The 20440-nt window shown below is 31.0% G+C and overlaps 1 protein-coding gene across 1 annotated transcript; it reads left to right on the top strand.

Moving 5' to 3' along the window:
• Window positions 1-6534: 6534 nt before the first annotated feature.
• LOC137806904 (cysteine-tryptophan domain-containing zinc finger protein 3-like) lies at window positions 6535-15367 on the top strand. The gene is made up of 11 exons (XM_068607273.1): window positions 6535-7136; window positions 7890-7962; window positions 8062-8189; window positions 8303-8665; window positions 9235-10535; window positions 10712-11157; window positions 11283-12877; window positions 12965-13122; window positions 13855-14015; window positions 14123-14280; window positions 14785-15367. Exons 1-11 carry the CDS (start codon window positions 7035-7037, stop codon window positions 15001-15003), a joined length of 4704 nt encoding a protein of 1567 aa, XP_068463374.1. The 5' UTR covers window positions 6535-7034; the 3' UTR covers window positions 15004-15367.
• The last annotated feature ends 5073 nt before the right edge of the window (window positions 15368-20440 follow it).

Genomic DNA, 20440 nt, shown 5'->3' with positions numbered 1-20440 from the left:
GTTTAAAATCTTCAATAGAACCCTAGGTTAGAAGATTTGAATGTGAGTGTGACGTGGTCACCAATTCCAAATTTTGTTGCAAAATTTCTTGTTCTGAATAGATTGTAGTTTGATTGAAATTGAAAGTGTTGTGATTGAGAATTGGTTGTTTGATTTAAATGGTTTTGGAATTAGAAATCATATATATGTATAAATGGACATAATAACTCAATGATTCAATGAGAGTGATTGTATCATGCTGAACAGGAACTATCAATGTAAGGTTTATTGACCATGATGGGGTTATTTTTTTTTGTTTTTACCAAAATAGTGTCTGTTTAAAAAAAATTATAAATTTAGGCAAGTCGTGCCTAATTGGGACGACTTCATATGCAGAAGCCGTACCAATTAGGCACAACTTCTGCCATGTCATACTAAAGTCGTGCCAACTTGGCACGACTTCTGCCTTGTCATACTGAAGTCGTGCTAACTTGGCACGACTTCTGCCCCGTCATACTGAAGCCGTACCAACTTGGCACGACTTCTGCCCCGTCATACTTTAAGAATCTGTAAAAATATTTTTTCGTATTACTTAATTTCTATCAATCATTATTATATATAATTTTATATATGATAATAAAAAAATGTGTCTAATTTTATTTAATATTTAATATTTTAAGAATCTGTAAAAAGATTTTTTCGTATTACTTAATTTCTATCAATCATTATTATATATAATTTTATATATGATAATAAAAAAATGTGTCTAATTTTATTTAATATTTAATATTTTAAGAATATGTAAAAAGATTTTTTCGTATTACTTAATTTTTATCAATCATTATTATATATAATTTTATATATGATAATAAAAAAATGTGTCTAATTTTATTTAATATTTAATATTTTAAGAATCTATAAAAATATTTTTTCGTATTACTTAATTTCTATCAATCATTATTATATATAATTTTATATATGACAGGGCAAAAGTCGTGCCAAGTTGACACGACTTCAGTATGACGGGGCAGAAGTCGTGCCAAGTTGGTACGACTTCAGTATGACGGGGCAGAAGTCGTGCCAAGTTGGTACGACTTCTGCATATGAAGTCGTCCCAATTAGGCACGACTTGCCTAAATTTATAATTTTTTTTAAACGGACACCATTTTGGTAAAAACAAAAAAAAAATAACCCCATCATGGTCAATAAACCATCAATGTAATGTGTAGATTTATAATTTATGAATTGAACGAGGTATTGATTTATAATCTAATAGGTATATTAAGTTATGCAGAATTTTTCTGCATATTTCGCTCAAGCTAGCAAGTTCTAGCTCAAGCTAAAAATTTTGGGTGCTCTCTGGAGGATTTTAGCTCAAGCTAGCGAATTCTAACTCAAGCTAAAATTCAGGGTGCTCTCTGGAGGATTTTAGCTCAAGCTAGCGAATTCTAGCTCAAGCTAAAATTTTGGGTGCTCTCTAGAGGATTTTAACTCAAGCCAACGACTTCTAGCTCAAGCTAAAATTTTGGGTGCTCTCTGGAGGATTTTAGCTCAAGCTAGCGAATTTTAGCTCAAACTAAAATTTTGGGTGCTCTTTGGAGGACTTTAGCCCAAGCTAGCGAATTTTAGCTCAAGCTAAAATTCTGGGTGCTCTCCGGTGGATTTTAGCTCAAGCTAGCGAATTCTAGCTCAAGCTAAAGTCTAAAAAAAACAAAATAATAATAATAAATAAAAATATTAAACTAATTTTTATTTGCTTTTAAAAGATTTATTTATTTCTATATAGTTTTTCTTATAAAGTATGTAAACTTTTATTTCATGTATAAGTTAATTGAAAATCTCTTAAATTAGACATTTATATGATTAGTCAATGAATTGTTGTGTATTTTGGATATTCTAAACATTGATATGATTTGATTGTTTGATGTTGGATATTATGAGGTTCAAAATATGAATTTTAATCAAGACATAGTATTTTTAGGAAAGAAAATACCGTGTTAAGATTGTTTAGGATGTGCATTAACTAGGGATTCGTCTAGAAGGAGATATCCTGACTCTATTGAGATAATTGAATCATATAGATGAAGTTATTCGGGTGGTGAGAGTCGAAGGAGGTTCATATGAATGGGTAAGTTGTTTGAAAGATAACTAACTTGACCTGATATATGCGTTAACCCTGTCATACTAGGAGAGAGATGATATTGAGATTAATTATGCGCATAGTTGTGTGGATTTCACAGAGATGTAGTATGACAGGTGCAGATCTCTGAGTCTAAGTCAACGCACGAGTCTTCCGGAAGTATGAGTCAAGTGTCTATGTGTTATGAGTCAGTAGAAGTCTGACACGAGAAAGATGAATATTGAAATTGTTGATAAACACTTGATGGTTATGTGGAATGCATGAGAAATGATGAATTTATGTGGATGCTTAAAGTTATATTATGTTATAAGTTTTAAAAATACCTAGCTTACCCTTTGTTTTGTTTTGTGATTGTTTTTCTTTGATCTGTGATGATCATGTATTTTACATGGGAGCAGATGATATTACAGGTGATAAAGTTTCTCGGTGAGAAGATGGATGATGGAAAATGTTTATTTTCTTTTGAAATTTTGTTTTTAATTCTTTTATGTAAATGTTTCAAGTCTTATAAAGAGAGAGATAATTTAAAACGTTATATGAAAGAATTGCAGATATATTTGTATTATTTTTATATATTTATTTTAATATTTCATATGAGAAAATATAGGGATGTTACATCGCCCTACCCAAGAACAATACAATGCTCAAAATTTCTAAAATTACTTCATTGTGCAAAAAGTTGGTAGTCGATCACCACTTATTCATACACAGGTCACCACTTACTCTGACTAATTAACACTGAGATTAGATAATTGTACCTTGGTGTCTTCCATTGAGGTCACTTTACACACACCTCAAACACCACCTCACACAAAAACATCATAAAGCTTAAAATTTATAAAGTTACTTAACTGTGCAAAAACTTGGTAGTAGGTCACCACTTATTCCTACATAGGTCACTTAATATGACGATTTTTAACTACATTAATATTCAGATTGTAGAACTTAACTTTTGTGTCCTCCACCAGGGTTACTTTTCGTACACCTCACTACACCACCCTACACAAGAACAACACAAACCTCAAAATTTCTAAAATTAATTAACTGTGCAAAAAGTTGGTAGTAGGGGTCACCAATTATTCCTACACAGGTCACCACTTACTTTGACTAACTACATTAACATGGAGATTAGATAATTGTACCTTGGTCTCATCCATTGAGGTCACTTTACACACACCTCATGTACCACCAAAAAATAAAACAACACAAAAATCACATGTTTACATAAGTGGTAGCCCTTCTATAGGGTTTTAACTTTTGAAAGAGGGAACACCCTAAAATATGGTTGGTTAAATTTTCTTAAAGTATAATTGATTGTATAAAACATATTTAGTCAATAGAGGTTTGTGGTGGTGCTGACAAAGAATGTAAACCCTACAGAAGGGTTATCAAATACAAATAAATGCACACTAAATCTCTTGAATAAATGATTGTGAAATTCGCAATCCATATCATCATTTTTTTTAATACTTCTTTTATTTTTGTAAATTCTATGATTCTTTTGATGATAGTATTTGTTATATTGCATATAAATGTTGTATATTATTATTCATATATACTCTATTAATCATTTTACAAGGTCAAACTTTGTGGACTTCTAGCAAAAATTTAGGAAAAACTTCTAGAGAATGTCTATTAACATTCTAACAAGAAAGAAATAAGGATGTAAATGATTAATAAAAATATTATTAAGTTTTACTATATGAATAATATAAGGATGTAAATGATCAATAAAAATATTATTAAGTTTTACTATATGAATAATATAACTGTTTTGCCAATTTATAACTTTCATGTTCAATGTTTTAAATTCCAAATTATTTTAAAGAGACATTAGGTATGCAGATTTTTTATGCTTGAAAATTATGAATCTCATAAATTATAAATTTTGTAATTGAATAATTGAATTGATAAAATATATTATTAATAATAACATATGACTTTTATTATTTAAATTTTCATTTTATTTTTGAGAAAAAATAGATTTTCATATATTTTATATAAATGATTATTTTTTAAATCATAACATAAAAAATTTGAAAAGGTTAATTCTTGAAAATGTTATTTTCTTAAATATAGTAATTGTGAGATTTTTTATTTAATTTTTTTACACAATATTTGTCTTGTTTAAATTGAATAAAGTTTTAATATTTCAAAAAATCAATTATTTAACAATTTATAATATCAAAATTTGAATTATATTTTTAAATTTTTTTAATTTAAGTATGATATATTTTATTATATATACTTATATGTTAGTATTTAAAATTGTGATATTATGCATACTATTCCACCAAAAAGTTTTTTATTAGTTAAAAATAATCCATATGTAAAATAAATAAAAAATGATCAAAATAAGTTTTTTAAAACATCATAATTATAAAAAATGTTACACTACAATGATGGTTACGTAAAGTACGTTAATATAAATATTTTTTAAAATAAAATAATAAATTATAATTTTAAAAATAAAATATGTAAAAAAAAATATTTAAAAACATTGATTGATGTAATATATAAATTTATTGGAAGATAAAAATGACTTTTAAATATGTAATTTGGCGCATTGGGAAAGGCAGTGTCAAATAATAGTTTTTCAAAAAATGAATGTGAATGTAATGCGCGTTTCTAAACGGTCAATCACAGACGACACTGTTGAATGCGTTTTACCAGTTCCATGAAAGTGATGTCCTTCACGCATTACATTTGCGCGTGACATAACATAACAGAACAATGTTACATCACTCAACAATACTGAGAATAAGACGCATAAGTACAGCGAATTGTAACATTTATTTAATTGATGAGGAATATACACTAATAAGAGGGTGAAGAGAGTAATTTTAATTATTTATTATCATTATAAGTTTATTTCAAGGAATATGTGTGGAATACACAATAAAAATCACTTTTCTTATGTATAAAGAAACAACGAAAAACCACATAATCACTTATAATTTCAGATTTTAATCATCCTCAATAAATAAAAGTCTGTAAGTTTTATTTTCTAATTTTTAAAACATAACCAAATTTTGAAAATAAAAATAAATAAAATTACATAATTTTTAGTTTAAAGAAATAAATTTAAATATATTTATAATAAAAATAAAAAATAGATTTAAATATATTTATAAAAAAAATACATTTATAATATAAAAAATAAATTTATAATAAAAATAAAAAACTAATTACATTAAAAAATTAAAATATATAATATATAATATATAATTAATTATGTATATAATTCTAGATTATGTAAGATTATGTACTCCATTATCTTATACAGTTATATATTGATTATGTAAATAAATTTTATAATATAATTAATTCTAATAATATAATATAATAATAATATAAATATATTTAGAATATTAAAAATATTAATATTAGTAATACAAATATTAAAATAATAATATTTATAATTAAGACGCATAATGTTGCCTATATAATATTTTTCATCCTTAACATTTTTCCCTCTATTAAATAGTTTTGTATTCTAGTCATAATGAATGACCATGATTATTTTTTTTGGAAATGATTTTAATGTACAATTATAGCAATAATAATAATTAATAAAGAGAATTATTTCTTTAAGTGTTTTGTGGTGTACACATTTTTAACGTCTTATAATTAATTCATCTTTCTAGCCACCAACTAAAATCAATAAGAAACTAACATAATTATAATTAATATTGGAATTAATTTTTTAACTGCTTTGGTTCTTTTACTTTTTTATTCTTTCTACATTTTTTCTCTATTAACCAATCTCCAGTTTTCATAAACTACAAGAAACTAACCATTTTGAGTAGTCATAATGAAAAAAAAATATGAAAGTGTATTTATAGTATAGTTATAACAATATAAAGGCATTAATAGTGAGAACTGGTTTTGAAAGTTTTTTCAGAGTATATATTTTTATACCTTTTCCACCCTTTACACTTTTCTCTCCATCAATTAATATTTTAAGTTTTGGTATCATCAATGATGAGAATTATTTTTTTAAATGTTTTTTAGTATAAACATTTTTCTATTTTTTTACTTTTTTCTCCATCAATTAATATTTTAAGTTTTGGTATCATCGATGAGAATTATTTTCTTAAATGTTTTTTAGTATACACATTTTTCTATCTTTTTATACTTTGGCCCGAGGCTTTTATTAACAAGAAATGAACATAAGTGTTTTTATTGTATAAATATTATAATTAATAAAAATAAATTATTTTTATGTATATACTCTATTACAATTATATTTTTAATTTTTTTATAATTAGTTTTCATGATAATAATTACATCAAATTTTTAATTATATTATAATAAAAAGCAGCTACTACTAGTATATTATAATTATAAAATATTGTTTCTAAATAAACAAAACGTTTCCCAAATAATGAACCAAGGACAAAAAGATAGAGAAAAAAAAGTTGGGGCAATAAAAAAAATAAAAGAGACCAAACACAAAACCGAGGTCTTTCATTCTTTCTTTCATTCTGTGCTGGGCACATCAAACAATTGAAGAGCGAGAAAGATTTGGATTCCGTTTGAAGTCTGCGTCAATACTCAATTCATTCATTCCACTCCTGTCGTCACTCATCGTTCTCCGATCTCCACCTTCTCATCAATTCTTCCCTCATTCTTGGGTCAAACCCAAAATTAATTTTTAATTCAAGTAATAATTCACATCAACCATTTTGTCCCCATCGCATGATCACACTCCCTTTCACCTGCTTCCGCTTCTGGGTTCTCTTCTTCCTTCCCTGAGTCGTGCTCTTTTGAAAAAAAATTGATTTTTTTATCGCCAATTTTTATTTGCTGTTGGTTGAAGTGATGCTGGACTTCAGGGAAGGTTCCAGTGTGAAAGGGTTACTATTCGGGTTTTGGGGTTTGGGTTTTTGGGGTTAATTTTGTGGTGGTCAAGATGCAACGCAATAGTACTACTGAGTTGGAGGAAGGAGAGGCTTTCTATTGTTATAAGGATGAGGACGATGACAACATTGACCTTGATTCTCTCTCTTACATTGTAAGGGTTTTTACTTGAAATCTTAACCGAGTTCAATGTTTTCTGGTTTTGGTTTCTCTTCTACTGTGTTTTTGCACGCAAATAGAACAAACCAGTGAAATTATTTAGTACGACTGAGCATGAATTTTCAATTTGTCAATGTCTTTCATTCCTTGTGATATACAGGGAATTGAACTAACACTTTATTATTGACTTTTTTTATTTATTTTATGATTAAACAAAGTTATGTTTTGTTTTATAAAAAAAATCAGGTCTATAATAGAAGATATATCAAAACTTAATAGAATGTAAAAACTGACAAACATATGGATCAATTATGTTTGTCTACGGATACTGTAGATGCTTTTCAGTATGTTTCTTTCTCCATTTTAAAACCTAATTGAACGTCAAATCATGTTGAAGCACATTGGAGAACGGGGTAATGAGAAAACAAACACACTTTCTTGCAGCTGTATGTGCAATCTGTCACACACAATACCATCAATAACTACATCCTGCATCAGTTGTATTTTTGTTTGTCTCTTCATATTGTTGGTGGTATGCTAATGTGCAGTTATATTTTGGCAATTAAAAAATAAAAAATTATGATAATAGTTGAAATTTTGCTGCTGTGCTTTATGGTGTCTGTCTTGATGTTGCTTCATTCCTCGTGATACATTTATCCAATGCAGTTTTCTTTTTAATCAATGTCATCTTGATTAAATTTTCTCTTTAAAAAAACAGGACTGATAACTTGCTTACTGTTTTTTCTAGGATGAGAGGATTCAGCGTATTCTGGGTGATTTTCGAAAGGATTTTGAAGGAGGCATTTTTCCTGAGCGTTTGGGTAAGTGATACGTAGAAATCATAGCTTGTAACCAGAAATGAAGTATCTGTCTATGCATTCACATAAGCAACTTTATCGGAGGATATGAACAATTTTCAGGTGCAAAATATGGTGACTATGGCTCCTTTTTACCCACCTATGAACGCTCGCCCCGATTGCGATTTTGTCCAAAGGCTCCAGAAAAACCCCATAGTTCACACAAATTTCCCAGCAATATCCACACCGCGGTATATAAAATTTGTTATTTTTTTCCTTTTTTCAACCATTGGATAGGAAATTAATGTGTTAGTTTGGAAGAAATACGGTTAAGTTGAGCATCATTGGTTATGTTGTTATACAGGCTGCAATTTATAACTCAAAAGCACCTTCAAATACGCCTGCTTCCCCTAATGTTCTTCCATCTCAACATACAAGAGTACCTTCAGAGAAGAACACAGGCATTTCCTCGAATAGAATAACAGGGAAGTTCAGTTTGAAAGAGGACTGTGCAAATAAGTCAGGAAAGCTGACTGACCAAAGAAAGGGGATGTTGCAAATCAAAATGAAATCAAATAGCTTAGCAAAAAAGAATGCTGCAATTTACAGTGGACTTGGACTTGATGACTCTCCATCCTCCTCATCAGAAAACAGCCAAAAGGAAAGTGAAGATATGCCACATGTATCTCAAGAGATGCCTGAAGAATCTTCCACTAGCATTGTTCAGGTAGATGACGTGTTCTATTTCTATGAAACAATTATTCTAATTGCTCAAGCTGTCAAGTCATAAGTGATTATCATATCAACATACCAGTATAAGTTGTTTCTGTAATCAGAAGAGAGCAAACAGGGTTAAATTGTTTTCATATAAGTTGTAAGCCTTTTCACAAGACCTTATTGAGATAAGTTTAAAACAACTGATAGACATATCATAACTATTTTAAAAAGTTTTTCCAAACAGTTTCACAAGTTTTTATGGCATAAGACAAGTTAAAAAGAACTTGAAATAAACTCTTCCAAATTTACCCTTCATATCTAACTCAAACATTCATGCAAGAGCTTTTTGGGCTAGAAGCATGGATAATGCATTGTCCTACTTTATCTTGTGTGCTAAAGGTAACTTTTATTAAAAAGGAATCAAGGCAACAAGGATTGAACTCTAGACTACATGGTCAAGAAGCTTTGCTATCATGTTATAAACAAACTACCCTAAAAGCTTAAGCTGTTTGGTGAAAGTACATGAATTGTTTTATGCATATCAATATTTTTTAAAATTTTGTATGTTTGATGTTACAGGTTATGACTTCTTTCACTATCCCTGGAGGTGTGCTAATATCACCTCTACATGACAGTCTACTCTACTTGATTAGAAAGGGAAAAACCCTTGGAGTCAGCAGGCCCATGTACTCTCGAAATGGTCATCAGGAGCATTATTCCATGTCTACTGATGAATCAGATTCTTTGGTTGGGGATTCACATTTGTTGAAGAAAAGGAAAGTGACAGTGGTAGACCAAAATGAAAAGCATCATACGAATGGTAACTTTTCTGAGAATGACATGACATTTCATACGAAGAAAAGATTAGGAAATAAAACTCCAGATTGTAAGGACTTTCTGTCTAATGATCTGAGATGCACACCATTGTCAAGCTCAATTTGTGATGCTGGTGAAACAGCTGAAGTCACTGGTAAGGCTATTGAAGTATCCAAGGAGATCAATGAAAATGGTGTGAAATGTAGAATGGATTCCACTGAAGCTTTGAAGGAGGTTTCATTGGAGTCAATATCTGATCAGGATTTTGGCAAGATTGAGAAACGAAATACAGGAAGTAGCTTTGTGAAAAAAGTTTTAGAGCATAAAATGGAAATGTCTCAGGATAACAATTCTGCTGATCCTAAGAATAATAGAAAGTGTAACACTTCTGCAATTTCGAAAAGGTTTAAGTCTGATGAAATGAAATGTGAGGTGGATCAAGATACTCAAAAGTGTGAGACTAATCAGACCAAGGTAAAATCTGAAAGCAAGAACAAGTTAAAAGGTGAACAGGAACCTGGAAAAGTTGTGACCGATGCTGAAAAAGATATCATTGGTTCTAGTAATAAAGCAATGGTGAATGATAGAAAGAGTACTAGCATTGGTGTTACTTCTTCTAAAATTAAAACGCATAAAAAGAAACTGAAGGATAATAAGGTGAGAGATTGTGACAGAGGTTCACTGAAAAAGAAAAAATTACAACTGAAGGTTGATGGAATAGATCCAACTGATGGGCCTCCCCTTAATCAGGCTCCAGTAAATGCTAACCTTGACCATGTTGAAAAGAGTGCAAATAGGGTTAAAGTAAAGGAAAAACCAAGTGTCAATAAAGTGGTTAATCAGTCGTCAGCTGTGCCATGGGTAAAAGATGCTCCAGGTGCATTTCCTGTTGCTGAAAATAAACCAACTTCTGAGATGGTTCTGTCATCATCAGCAGCAGCACCTCAACTTATTGAAGAAGATTGGGTTTGCTGTGACAGTTGCCAGAAATGGCGGCTTCTACCTATGGGTTTAAAGCCAGAGCATCTTCCAGAGAAATGGTTGTGTAGCATGCTATATTGGCTGTAAGTTGATTACTCTCATCATGGGTTCATTTGAGAGCATATTTTGCTAGTTAAATGCCCAGTTTGTGAATTATAACCAAATTTTATATATTTTCTCTTTTCTCCAACTGTGCATACATTTGATCTTTGCTATATGTATTATTAGATTCTCATTGTTCTTCTAAAACTCTTGTTAGGCCTGGAATGAATCGGTGTAACATCAGCGAGGAGGAGACAACAAAAGCACTTTATGCTTTATATCAAATGCCGATTTCGGAGGGTCAAAATAAAATGAAAAGCCATGCCACTGGACCTGAACATGGAGTGAGATCTGTTGATGCTTTACAACTTTGCCATATTAACAAAAGATCCAGTTCTGATGCAGTGCTTGATCGAGGAAGGAAGAAACGTGGTATTAATGAAAAGGCAAAGCCAGGAATCAATAACGACAGGCATCAGTTGTCAAATACAGTAAAGAATGCTCAAGAGTCAAATCTTAAAAATAGAAGCTTGAATGGCACGAATGAGTGGTCTGCAGACTCAAACCGTATGAAGAAATCTAATTCTCAAAATTTGAGCAGGTTGAACAATTTGACAGAAGAGAAAAACACGCCTAAGGCAAAAGAATATCAAATTAATGGAGGTATCTCATTCACTTAAGGGTTGATATATTTTGTTGCTGCTTCATATTTGTTTTATGGTGCAAATAACTGTATATAAATTTTTTTCTAAAAGAATATGTCAACGTGTTGTCAAATGTGTGTGCAGGTGACAGACATGTTAGAATGAAACGTAAGATTGAGGATAATCAACATGGATCTGGAACTCCAAAGAAATCTAAGATTGAAGTTGTTTGCTATGCTGATAAACATCTGAAACATGGTATGGAATTTAAAAAGCTGGGTCTAAACTCAAGAAATGACTTACCAACAAAAGCTAGTGGGGAAAATCCGATGAAATATGATGATTATTGTTGGTCTGACGATAACAAGTTTGCAGTTCCAGTAAAGAAGGGAGATTGGGCACAGTTTTCATCAGATGATGGTTCGTTGGATGCTACAAACAGTAGGCAAAGTGGTTCGACTAAGAAAAGGAAAACGAATGACTGGCGGGATAATGAGAAACATAACAAAACATTGTTCTTGGAAGGTGACATGCAACGTGTTAAAGACGGCAATGTAAATAGGAAAGAGAAGAAGTGTACAGTTTTGAATACAGAGGCAAAACCAGTAACTGAAAGTGATGATGAATTTATTAAAGAAAGTGGGATGAAGCGAGTTTTCTTGCCAGACAGCAGGGACAAAATGGCTATTGGGACAGAGGTGAAAAGTGATTTTAATAAGGCCCACCAGCCTAGAAAGCACAAAAAAGATTGTTATGATCCATCGGGTGGGGATTTAGGCTCTGGACAATTTTCATTGGCAGCAACTTCAAGTTCTTCTAAGGTTTCTGGGTCTCACAAAGCTAGAACTAACCTTGGAAATGCCATTGGCTCACCAGTAGAATCTGTTACCTCATCACCTTTGAGGACTTCCAACATGGAGAAATGTATTTTGGCTGCAGGGGTTGACAAATCAGAAAAAGATGATGCTAGAAAAGGAGGTTTATCAATAAAAAATTTAGATAGTAGGGAGAAAAAGTTATCGGTAAAAAAGAAGGAGAGAGTTTCACATGACATACATCTTTCACGTGTTAATTGTGGAAGTGGTTCACATCATGAGGAGAAAATGAACAAGAGTAATCAGGAAAATGCCCTTTCTTGGCAGAAATCGGGCAGGCTTACATCATTACGGGTTAAGGAAAAGGTTAGAATTTCTGGTTCTGAGGGGAGTAGGGATAAGATGAAGGCTTCAGTATCAGATAATGATTTTTCCAGAAATGGTGTGAGTTATGAGTCAGCAGTTAATCTTAATAATCACACTTCTGATACCGAGACAAGACATGATGTTAAGTACAGCTTTCTGAAGTCTGAACACAAGATTGACAACCCTAGTAAGCAAAATTCTTCAAGACATTGGTCAGATGAAACTGGAAAACAAACTGAGCTGAAACAAAAGGATTTTGGGAATCCAATTCTGAAAAGGGAAACATTATATTTGGGTTCTAGAACTTCACCCAAGTCGCAAAAAGGAGATATGTCCAATGGGCATCCTGTCCATGCATCTAGCAATGGTGATGTTCCTAGGCTTGTGAGGAAGGCAGTTGATATTACTCGCAAGGTTGGAGTTGATCACAGTTCAGGAAGTTTAGTATCTGACAGACAGCTCAGTGGGTCAAGTCCCTTGACAACAAATTCTAGCCAAACTGCCTCTAGCATTCTGGAAGAAGCCACAAAGCTAAAGGATTCTGCAGATCATTATAAGGTTATTTCAACATTCAAAGATTTTACTTCATATCTATTTGATGTAGCATCCTTCTTTTTCTAACCAATTGTTTTATTCTGACTGTAGATCTCTGGTTTTGAGTTTGAAAGTAACGAGACTTATTTTAAAGCTGCCTTGAAGTTTCTGCGTGGAGCATCACTTATAGAAAAATCCCACAGTGAAATTAGCAAGCAAGGAGAGATGAATCAAATGCAAATTTATGCTGCTACAGCTAAACTTTTTGAGTAAGGAAAATTTTGAATCTGTGTAAATTTGTTATACTTTCTCTGATTTATTATGTCTTTGGTCAAAAGTACATTTTGAGGGGGAAAAGGGTTCGAGAATGTTCAATAAAGTGGAAATTTCTAACCTTCCTTTGGAGATTTAACTAAATATAATAAAAAGAATAATTAAACTATTTCTACTAAGATTTTTTTAAAATTTCTCCTTGTCCTTAGTTTTTTGTAATGAATATCTCTCCTTTTTCTTTGCGAGAGTTCCCAGATTATTTGGGGGGATGAGGGTGGTTGTGATTTGAGGGATTAAGGGGAAAATAGGAGCTATAAAACATGGTGTTGCCATTACTGCATGATGCTTTAAACAGTGAGTCTTAATTTGTCTGCTTTTGTAATCACTTTGACCTAAACTTCTTTGATCGTCTGTAACCTCCACTAACCTAAGTATTTGTTTGGATCTGGTGGGTTCTTGTATGCTATTTATGAGATACAAAGGCAAATCACCATCTTCAATTACACTCCTTCGAAACCTTGTCGTTGGTGCTTTTCTACTTCCTAGGTTAATTAACTTTCTGTGTTTCACTGCTGCTTTGTGCTGTTAAAAAATACTTTTCATATGTTAAAATTTTTAGCATAAATATTTTCTTTCATATTACCCTAGAGTTTTTGTAACCTTTGTTTTTGTTGGTCTATTTGTCTTAGCTTCCCTTTAATCATTAAATGCCATAAAATGTATTCCAGATCCTGTGCTCATAAATATGAAAGACACCAAGAAATGGCTGCTGCTGCCTTGGCCTATAAATGCATGGAGGTGGTATACATGAGATTGGTTTATAATAAGCATTCTAGCATAAACAGGGATCGTGATGAGTTAAAATCAATTCTACACGTGGTTTCTCAAGGTAATTGATTGCAGTTTTGACTTTAGATATAACTATGTATATCTTTAGGCTTGTTGAGCATTGCTGTATGTTGGTGATGTTTCACTGCTTTTTTACTCCATTTTTAGGTGAATCTCCTTCGTCATCTGCATCTGATATTGATAATTTAAATAACCTGGCGGCAGTGGATAGGTCAAATTTGACAAGGGGTTATAATACTCTTGTTGCTAACAATCAAGTCATATCTGCTCAGAATCGCCCAAATATTGTCAGGCTCCTTGACTTTGTAAGTTTTAATTTATTGATACACCTTATGTTTCATTTGGAAAATCTATCTGGGTGCTTTGATCCTGAAGTACCGTGGAGTTAACTTTGGGGATTTAGAGGTTTAATGAATTTACATAATAGTAGGAAATTTGTTCTGTATTAGACTACCATACCAGTAGAATGTTTGAGAAAAATCTTTATGGATGGAAGCTGATCTTTCTATGTTAAATAGGAAGATTGGATTTTTTTTTTCTCCTTAAAACCATTTTTTGTTGCATGCAAGATCTTGGCTCACACCTGTAATTCTTGAAAACACATTAGTGATTTTTATATAACAATCACATGGTAATTCAACTGTAAAATTGGCTATGGTCACGCTGCACATTTTAATGCAACACATGTTATAGTTCTTGTTAGAGGCATAATGTGTAACTTGTATGTTATTAAATTTCATTCAATTGCCACAATAATTTATTTAATGAAAAGTAAAACAATGGGTAAAAGTTAGCTTGTGATTTTGCAGACTCAAGACATAAATTTTGCAATGGAGGCTTCAAGAAAATGCAAGAGCACTTTCATGGCTGCTAATTTGAACATGGATGAAGCACGGAATAGGGATTGCATAACTTCGATTAGGAAGGTTGTTGATTTCAGCTTCCAAGATGTAGAAGAGCTTGTACATCTGGTGTTGATTGCAACAAAAGCAATAACTCGAGCTGGTCTTGGTGGTGTTAGAGATTAAGTTGATACTGTATATAATACTTTTTTTGGGTTTCTCTTCTCTACTGAGAGATATCCAGAAAGGAAGTGGCTTAAGGACTGGCACCTGGAAACCTGCTAAGAGGGCAGGTCTTATGTACATGTGTACAAATGAGATTATTAGCAAATTTTGGGATCTATTTTTAATCGCTCAGCTTCTTCTTATTTGTGAATAGGATCAGAATTCTCTCACCCTTTAGTTTTATGGGTTAGATAGAGCAAAGCGGTTCCTTCTTATTAAGTGACTGAGGATGGATATCATGTAATTGTTCAGTGCTACATTCTTTGCTCCACTGATTCGGAGCCACAGAAAAAGATAAATAAAATCCTGAAATGTTAGGCAACCAGTTTTGAGGGCTTTTGATACTTATATAGTCATTGCAATTGCAAGTATTAAAAAATTCATTTTCTGTTATCATATTGTAGCTTGAATGGTTAGAAATCCATGCAGAAATATTGTTATTGTGTGTCTCATTGGTACAAATCCATCTATTGGTCCTACCAGCTTTTTGGATTAAAGTATTCAGCTTTAGAGGGAGACTGTCATTATTAAACCTTTTCTTTGCTTTGTGTTTGTCATCTGACTTCCTTCCTACATTGGTCTATGTGATATACTGTTTAATTATCTGGATAATCATCAATAGTTTTAGTTGACTTTTATATTCTCTCTAGGCCCATTACAAGTAAAATACCTGCTGTTCTGTACTTTGACCAAAGTTAGCAAGAATTTTATATTTGATTTCTCCTAAAACAATTATCACTTTCCTTTTTTATTGAAAAGAAAACAAAAAAAAGTGTATATTAGTGGTCTCACATATGACTAAATTATAATATTATCTCAAGCTTCTTTACGGTCACTTACACTTAAAGTAATAACATAACCCCAGGAAGAGCCACACATGTTTCATTCAGGGTTTGGTTGGTGCTTTTTCATGCTTTTGGATATTGGTTCAGAGCGTGTTACATCTTCCTTTCATGCTTGAATATTATGGGACAAGACTTTTGTTGTTTAAATATTATGTCACTACAATTTAGTGTAATGACAGTAACCTTGTCTTTGTCCTCTGACGCATTGCCAGATGATACATAAAAGTTTGTGATTATAGAATCATGCAAAGACTGTGGCCCATTAGCTGAATTTGACCTTTTGATTTGATGATAGTTTTGCTCCTCACAAGTACCTTTTCATAGGTTTAAACCTTTGATATTGCACAGAATAAGCACATATACAATGAAAAGGGTATATATGGGTGTAGAACACAAGTTTGTAAGCTATACCAATGGAAGTTTGGTAAAGGTTTGACAGGGTATATATATACAATGTAATTTGGGTTTACACTGCAAGTATGTTTTCTGTTCATATAAAATATACCAAATTAGTGTTTCAGTCTCTAAATTTGACTTTTAATTTGTTTTCCATATTTATTTATTAGTACTAAATTTTCTTATTTAAAAAAAATAAAAAATCAAAACTCAATTTTTTTATAGACTAAAACTAATATTCTTTTATCCATTGAAAACACTTATTGTATATTTCAATCAGCTTTATATTGATTTATTTAATTTCAGAGACACATAACTAAACTATGCTTTAAAAATAGTGATGTTGTCAATATTTTGCCACTGAATCATGTTGGATCCATGCTTGGATTAGTCTGTCACAGATTGAATAGTATGATTAGATCTCCATTATAAAAATTTGAAAATTTAGTACCTTTCCTTACAAAAAAAACACCAAAAATGAAAAATAAAAAACATAATAAATTAATACATTTCTTATTTTTTATGTTGTATGTAAATTTGTTATTTTTAATAGACTCATTATAGTAATTTATTAATTAAAAATCATTATTATGATATATTTATACAATTCTATTTATTTCGAATGTTAAGAATGTATATACAATAATATTTTTATTTTTAGTATTATATAATTATAAAACTATATTTATATTATTTAATTATTAATTACTCAAGGTAGTTCAAATTCAATTATGATTCAACCATTAAACTTTAAATTAATATCTTGAGTAATTTAATGACTAGTCAACTTTTAACAATATTAATATAAATAAGTTTTGATAAAAAAAAATGTTGGTTCAATTGTTTGGTATAAAAGCTGGTTTGGCCACATCTGCCCGGAAAAGTCATTCGTTTCTGCAGAATCGGTTAATGATTTTCAAAACCTTAAATAAAACTGATATGATAATTGTCACGTTTGAAGTTTTATTAGAAGACATTGAAGAGGAAAGAGGGTAAAGGGGAGTGATTAGTTTATTAATGTTAAGTTAATAGATGGTAGAGGTTGGTACGTGAGAAGAATCAGGATGATATTGGAGGTTAAGGTGGAGGAGAATCAACTTAACGAGAATCGTTAAAAGAAGATGAAATGTTTAGGAATATTTCTGTGGTCAATTTGAATAGGGAGGAAAAGGATCTACAAGAATGAGATGGGATGGCGATGCTTCAGGGGTATTTTCTGTAAAATCAGCTTAACTTATCTAATCAAATCATGTAGGAGGGTGCCACAATGGGGTTTTCATACGACTGTGGAAGGCCAAAGCTTTGCCTAATGTACTATCTATTGTTTGGAGGATTCTGCTAGATAGAATTCCAACCAGAAGCAGTTTAAATAGGAGAGGGGTGTGCTTTATGCCAAGGTAAGGTTGAGAGAGCTCAACACCTATTCTTAGAATGCGAATTTGCCCAATGTGTGTGTTCTATCTGCTTTAGATGGTTGGGTATCTTTTTTGTCCAAGACAAAGACCTCAAGTGTCACTTTGAGAACTTTTACTTATCATTTTTTAGTTCCAAACAAAATTTGGTGTGAAAAGGTATTTGGGCGGCTATAGTATGGTGTATTTAGGAACAAAGAAATCTTATAATCTTTTAAGTAAGGGGTTGTCGATGTGGAAGAAATTTTTTCTTAGACACAACTCAAATCCCGACTATAGTTATGGATGAAACATAGGTTAGGCTCTTTCAGCTATTCCTTCCCGGATTGGCATTTGAACCCAATACAATGCTTAAAAAGTTATTTGTAATGGGGAGGGGTAGTGGCTAGGAGTTGTTGTCTGCTGTAGAATTCTTTGAAGGAGAGAAGGGTGGGGAAAAAAGTTGTTATCATGGTGAGAAGCAAGACTATGAGGCAGTTAATGGCGTGTGACTACAGGGTTTTTAAGGAGTCTCTAGGATTTGTATCTAGGCGCTATTAATCACTTTGTAGCACTGTTTGCTAAATAAAGATGTAGGAAAAATTATGGGAATGCATGTTTGATTGTGAAGTTGTGGCAAATGCGTCTCTTTGCAGTGGAGGGGGTATGTTGATCTTGACTTACTATGTGGGAATTGCATAATTACAATAACAAAACTTTATTTCAGTGGAGGGGCAGGTTGAAAGCTGGAACTGTAATGAGGAGGGTTATGTGAACATGTTATTTTTGCACATACATAAAGGGTGATGTAGTTTTAGAAATAGTTTAGGTGTAGAGTTTATCTAGCTTTTTGCTTTGTGCCTCTTGTTCTATATTTTTTCTGTGTTTTTACTTTGCAGCACTTTTGTTTAAGGGTACTACAACTTGTTGCAGGAAAGGTATTTAAATGCAACAATGAATATGTTGTAGTCTGTCAAATGCTAATTATGCAGGTTGGTTTGTGTTGTTTTTTTTGTATTTGAAAGTGAGGAAGGTATTTTCATATGAGTTGATTACCCTGTCCTATTTTTTAATTTATTTATTTTTTGTTAATAAAAAAAATTAATAGAAAATGAATTTTTTTTTGGTGATAAATATTCATGTGTGATATTAGTGATGATTATGTTACATAATAATGGAAAAGGAAATAATTTAAGAAAATAAGAATGGTGAAAATATATTTTCAAAGATTTAAAGAAAAAAAATTGAAGTAAAATTTTTGAAATTTACATTTGAAATGAATTTTGCATCTTTAAAGAGTTTAAAAAGATTATAATATAACATGCACTTTTAAATGAAAAAAGATATTAAGTTCAAATCTAATTATTATGTCAAGTGCAAACAAACTGCATTTAGTAGGAATTTCACTTATTGAAAACTATGTAAAATCCTAGCATTCAAGTGTATTTTGAAATAATAAATGGGTGGTTGAACTAGATGAAGACAAACAATTAAGTTAAACTGACCCAAATATGGTGAAGTCAGATATGTGTTGTATAGTTTAAATTAATATATGTGTTTCATGCTGATAAAAGAAAATGTGTTTCATAAAGAACTAGAAAATTTGCTAAAGTTGTTGTGGATGCTACTGCAAAATAGGAAATACTCATTATTGATGTGTTATGTTGAAGAATTATTATGTGTTATTAATTGTAACATATGCATGCAAACTTAAATTAGAATGATTATTGTTATCCCATTTTGGTAGTTTTTACATGTACTCACCTTCAATTATTGACAACAAAATGTAGACCAACTACAACCCTAAACCCTAGAGAAATTAACTTGTTTACCACAATATTTGGGTTCATTCTCAACATCAAAGTCAGGGAATCACATTGAAGTTATTGAAATTATATTGGTGTTCATATAAAGAAGGCTAACTTAAGTTTATTTTTAAATTTAATAGCATATGTTTTTTTTATGATAATGACACCATGTATGCTTCTTGTGTAAAAAAATGAATTACACATAGAAAATGAGATATGAAGCATCACTTCAATTCTTTTGCCAACTCCAATAAATATTGTTGATAAAGTAGTTGTATTTATCTTTAATTTAGTACTCCCACTATGCACTATGCGTAAGAAAATTATTTAACTTGTTTGTTTATGCTTAATAACATTTATTTATTAACTTGTGTATTTGTATCACAAGACATCATTGATTAAATCAAGGATGAAGAAATCCATGATTAGAAGACTTTGTCATAAGAATTTTCAACCTTATTTCTTACTATGGGTGAGTATGTATGGAAGAAGAACTTTTATAGTTATATAAGTTTTTTAATGCTTTTTTTCACCAATTTTTTTTTGTGTGATGTAAGGATAAAATTTTATAAAACATTGTTTTGTTGTGACATATATTTTGTATGACATGTAATTTGGAGATTATGAATTATGCTTATTAATATCAAATAATTTATACCTTAATTAAGTATAGATGATGGAGATTAATTTCCAAATTCTAATTTAGCCAATTTCTTTCAAGAATTCAGATAAACCAACCTAATAAAATCACATAATTTCACATGAACCATAACAATAAAGTTTTTCATTACAAATGCAATACACGTAATACCTTCTACTATAAAAAAGATGCACACTAATAATTTGATTCTTCTCCTTTGTGCACTAATCTTCCATTATTGTTTTTCATTTGTCTAACTTCATCACACTATGCCTTAAAATTGGATATTACTTTCATTAACATTTTGTGCTTTTTTTT

The sequence above is a fragment of the Phaseolus vulgaris genome, chromosome 3 (assembly GCF_000499845.2).
Source record: "Phaseolus vulgaris cultivar G19833 chromosome 3, P. vulgaris v2.0, whole genome shotgun sequence".
Classification (NCBI taxonomy): domain Eukaryota; kingdom Viridiplantae; phylum Streptophyta; class Magnoliopsida; order Fabales; family Fabaceae; genus Phaseolus; species Phaseolus vulgaris.
This window is presented reverse-complemented; position numbering and strand designations above follow the sequence as displayed.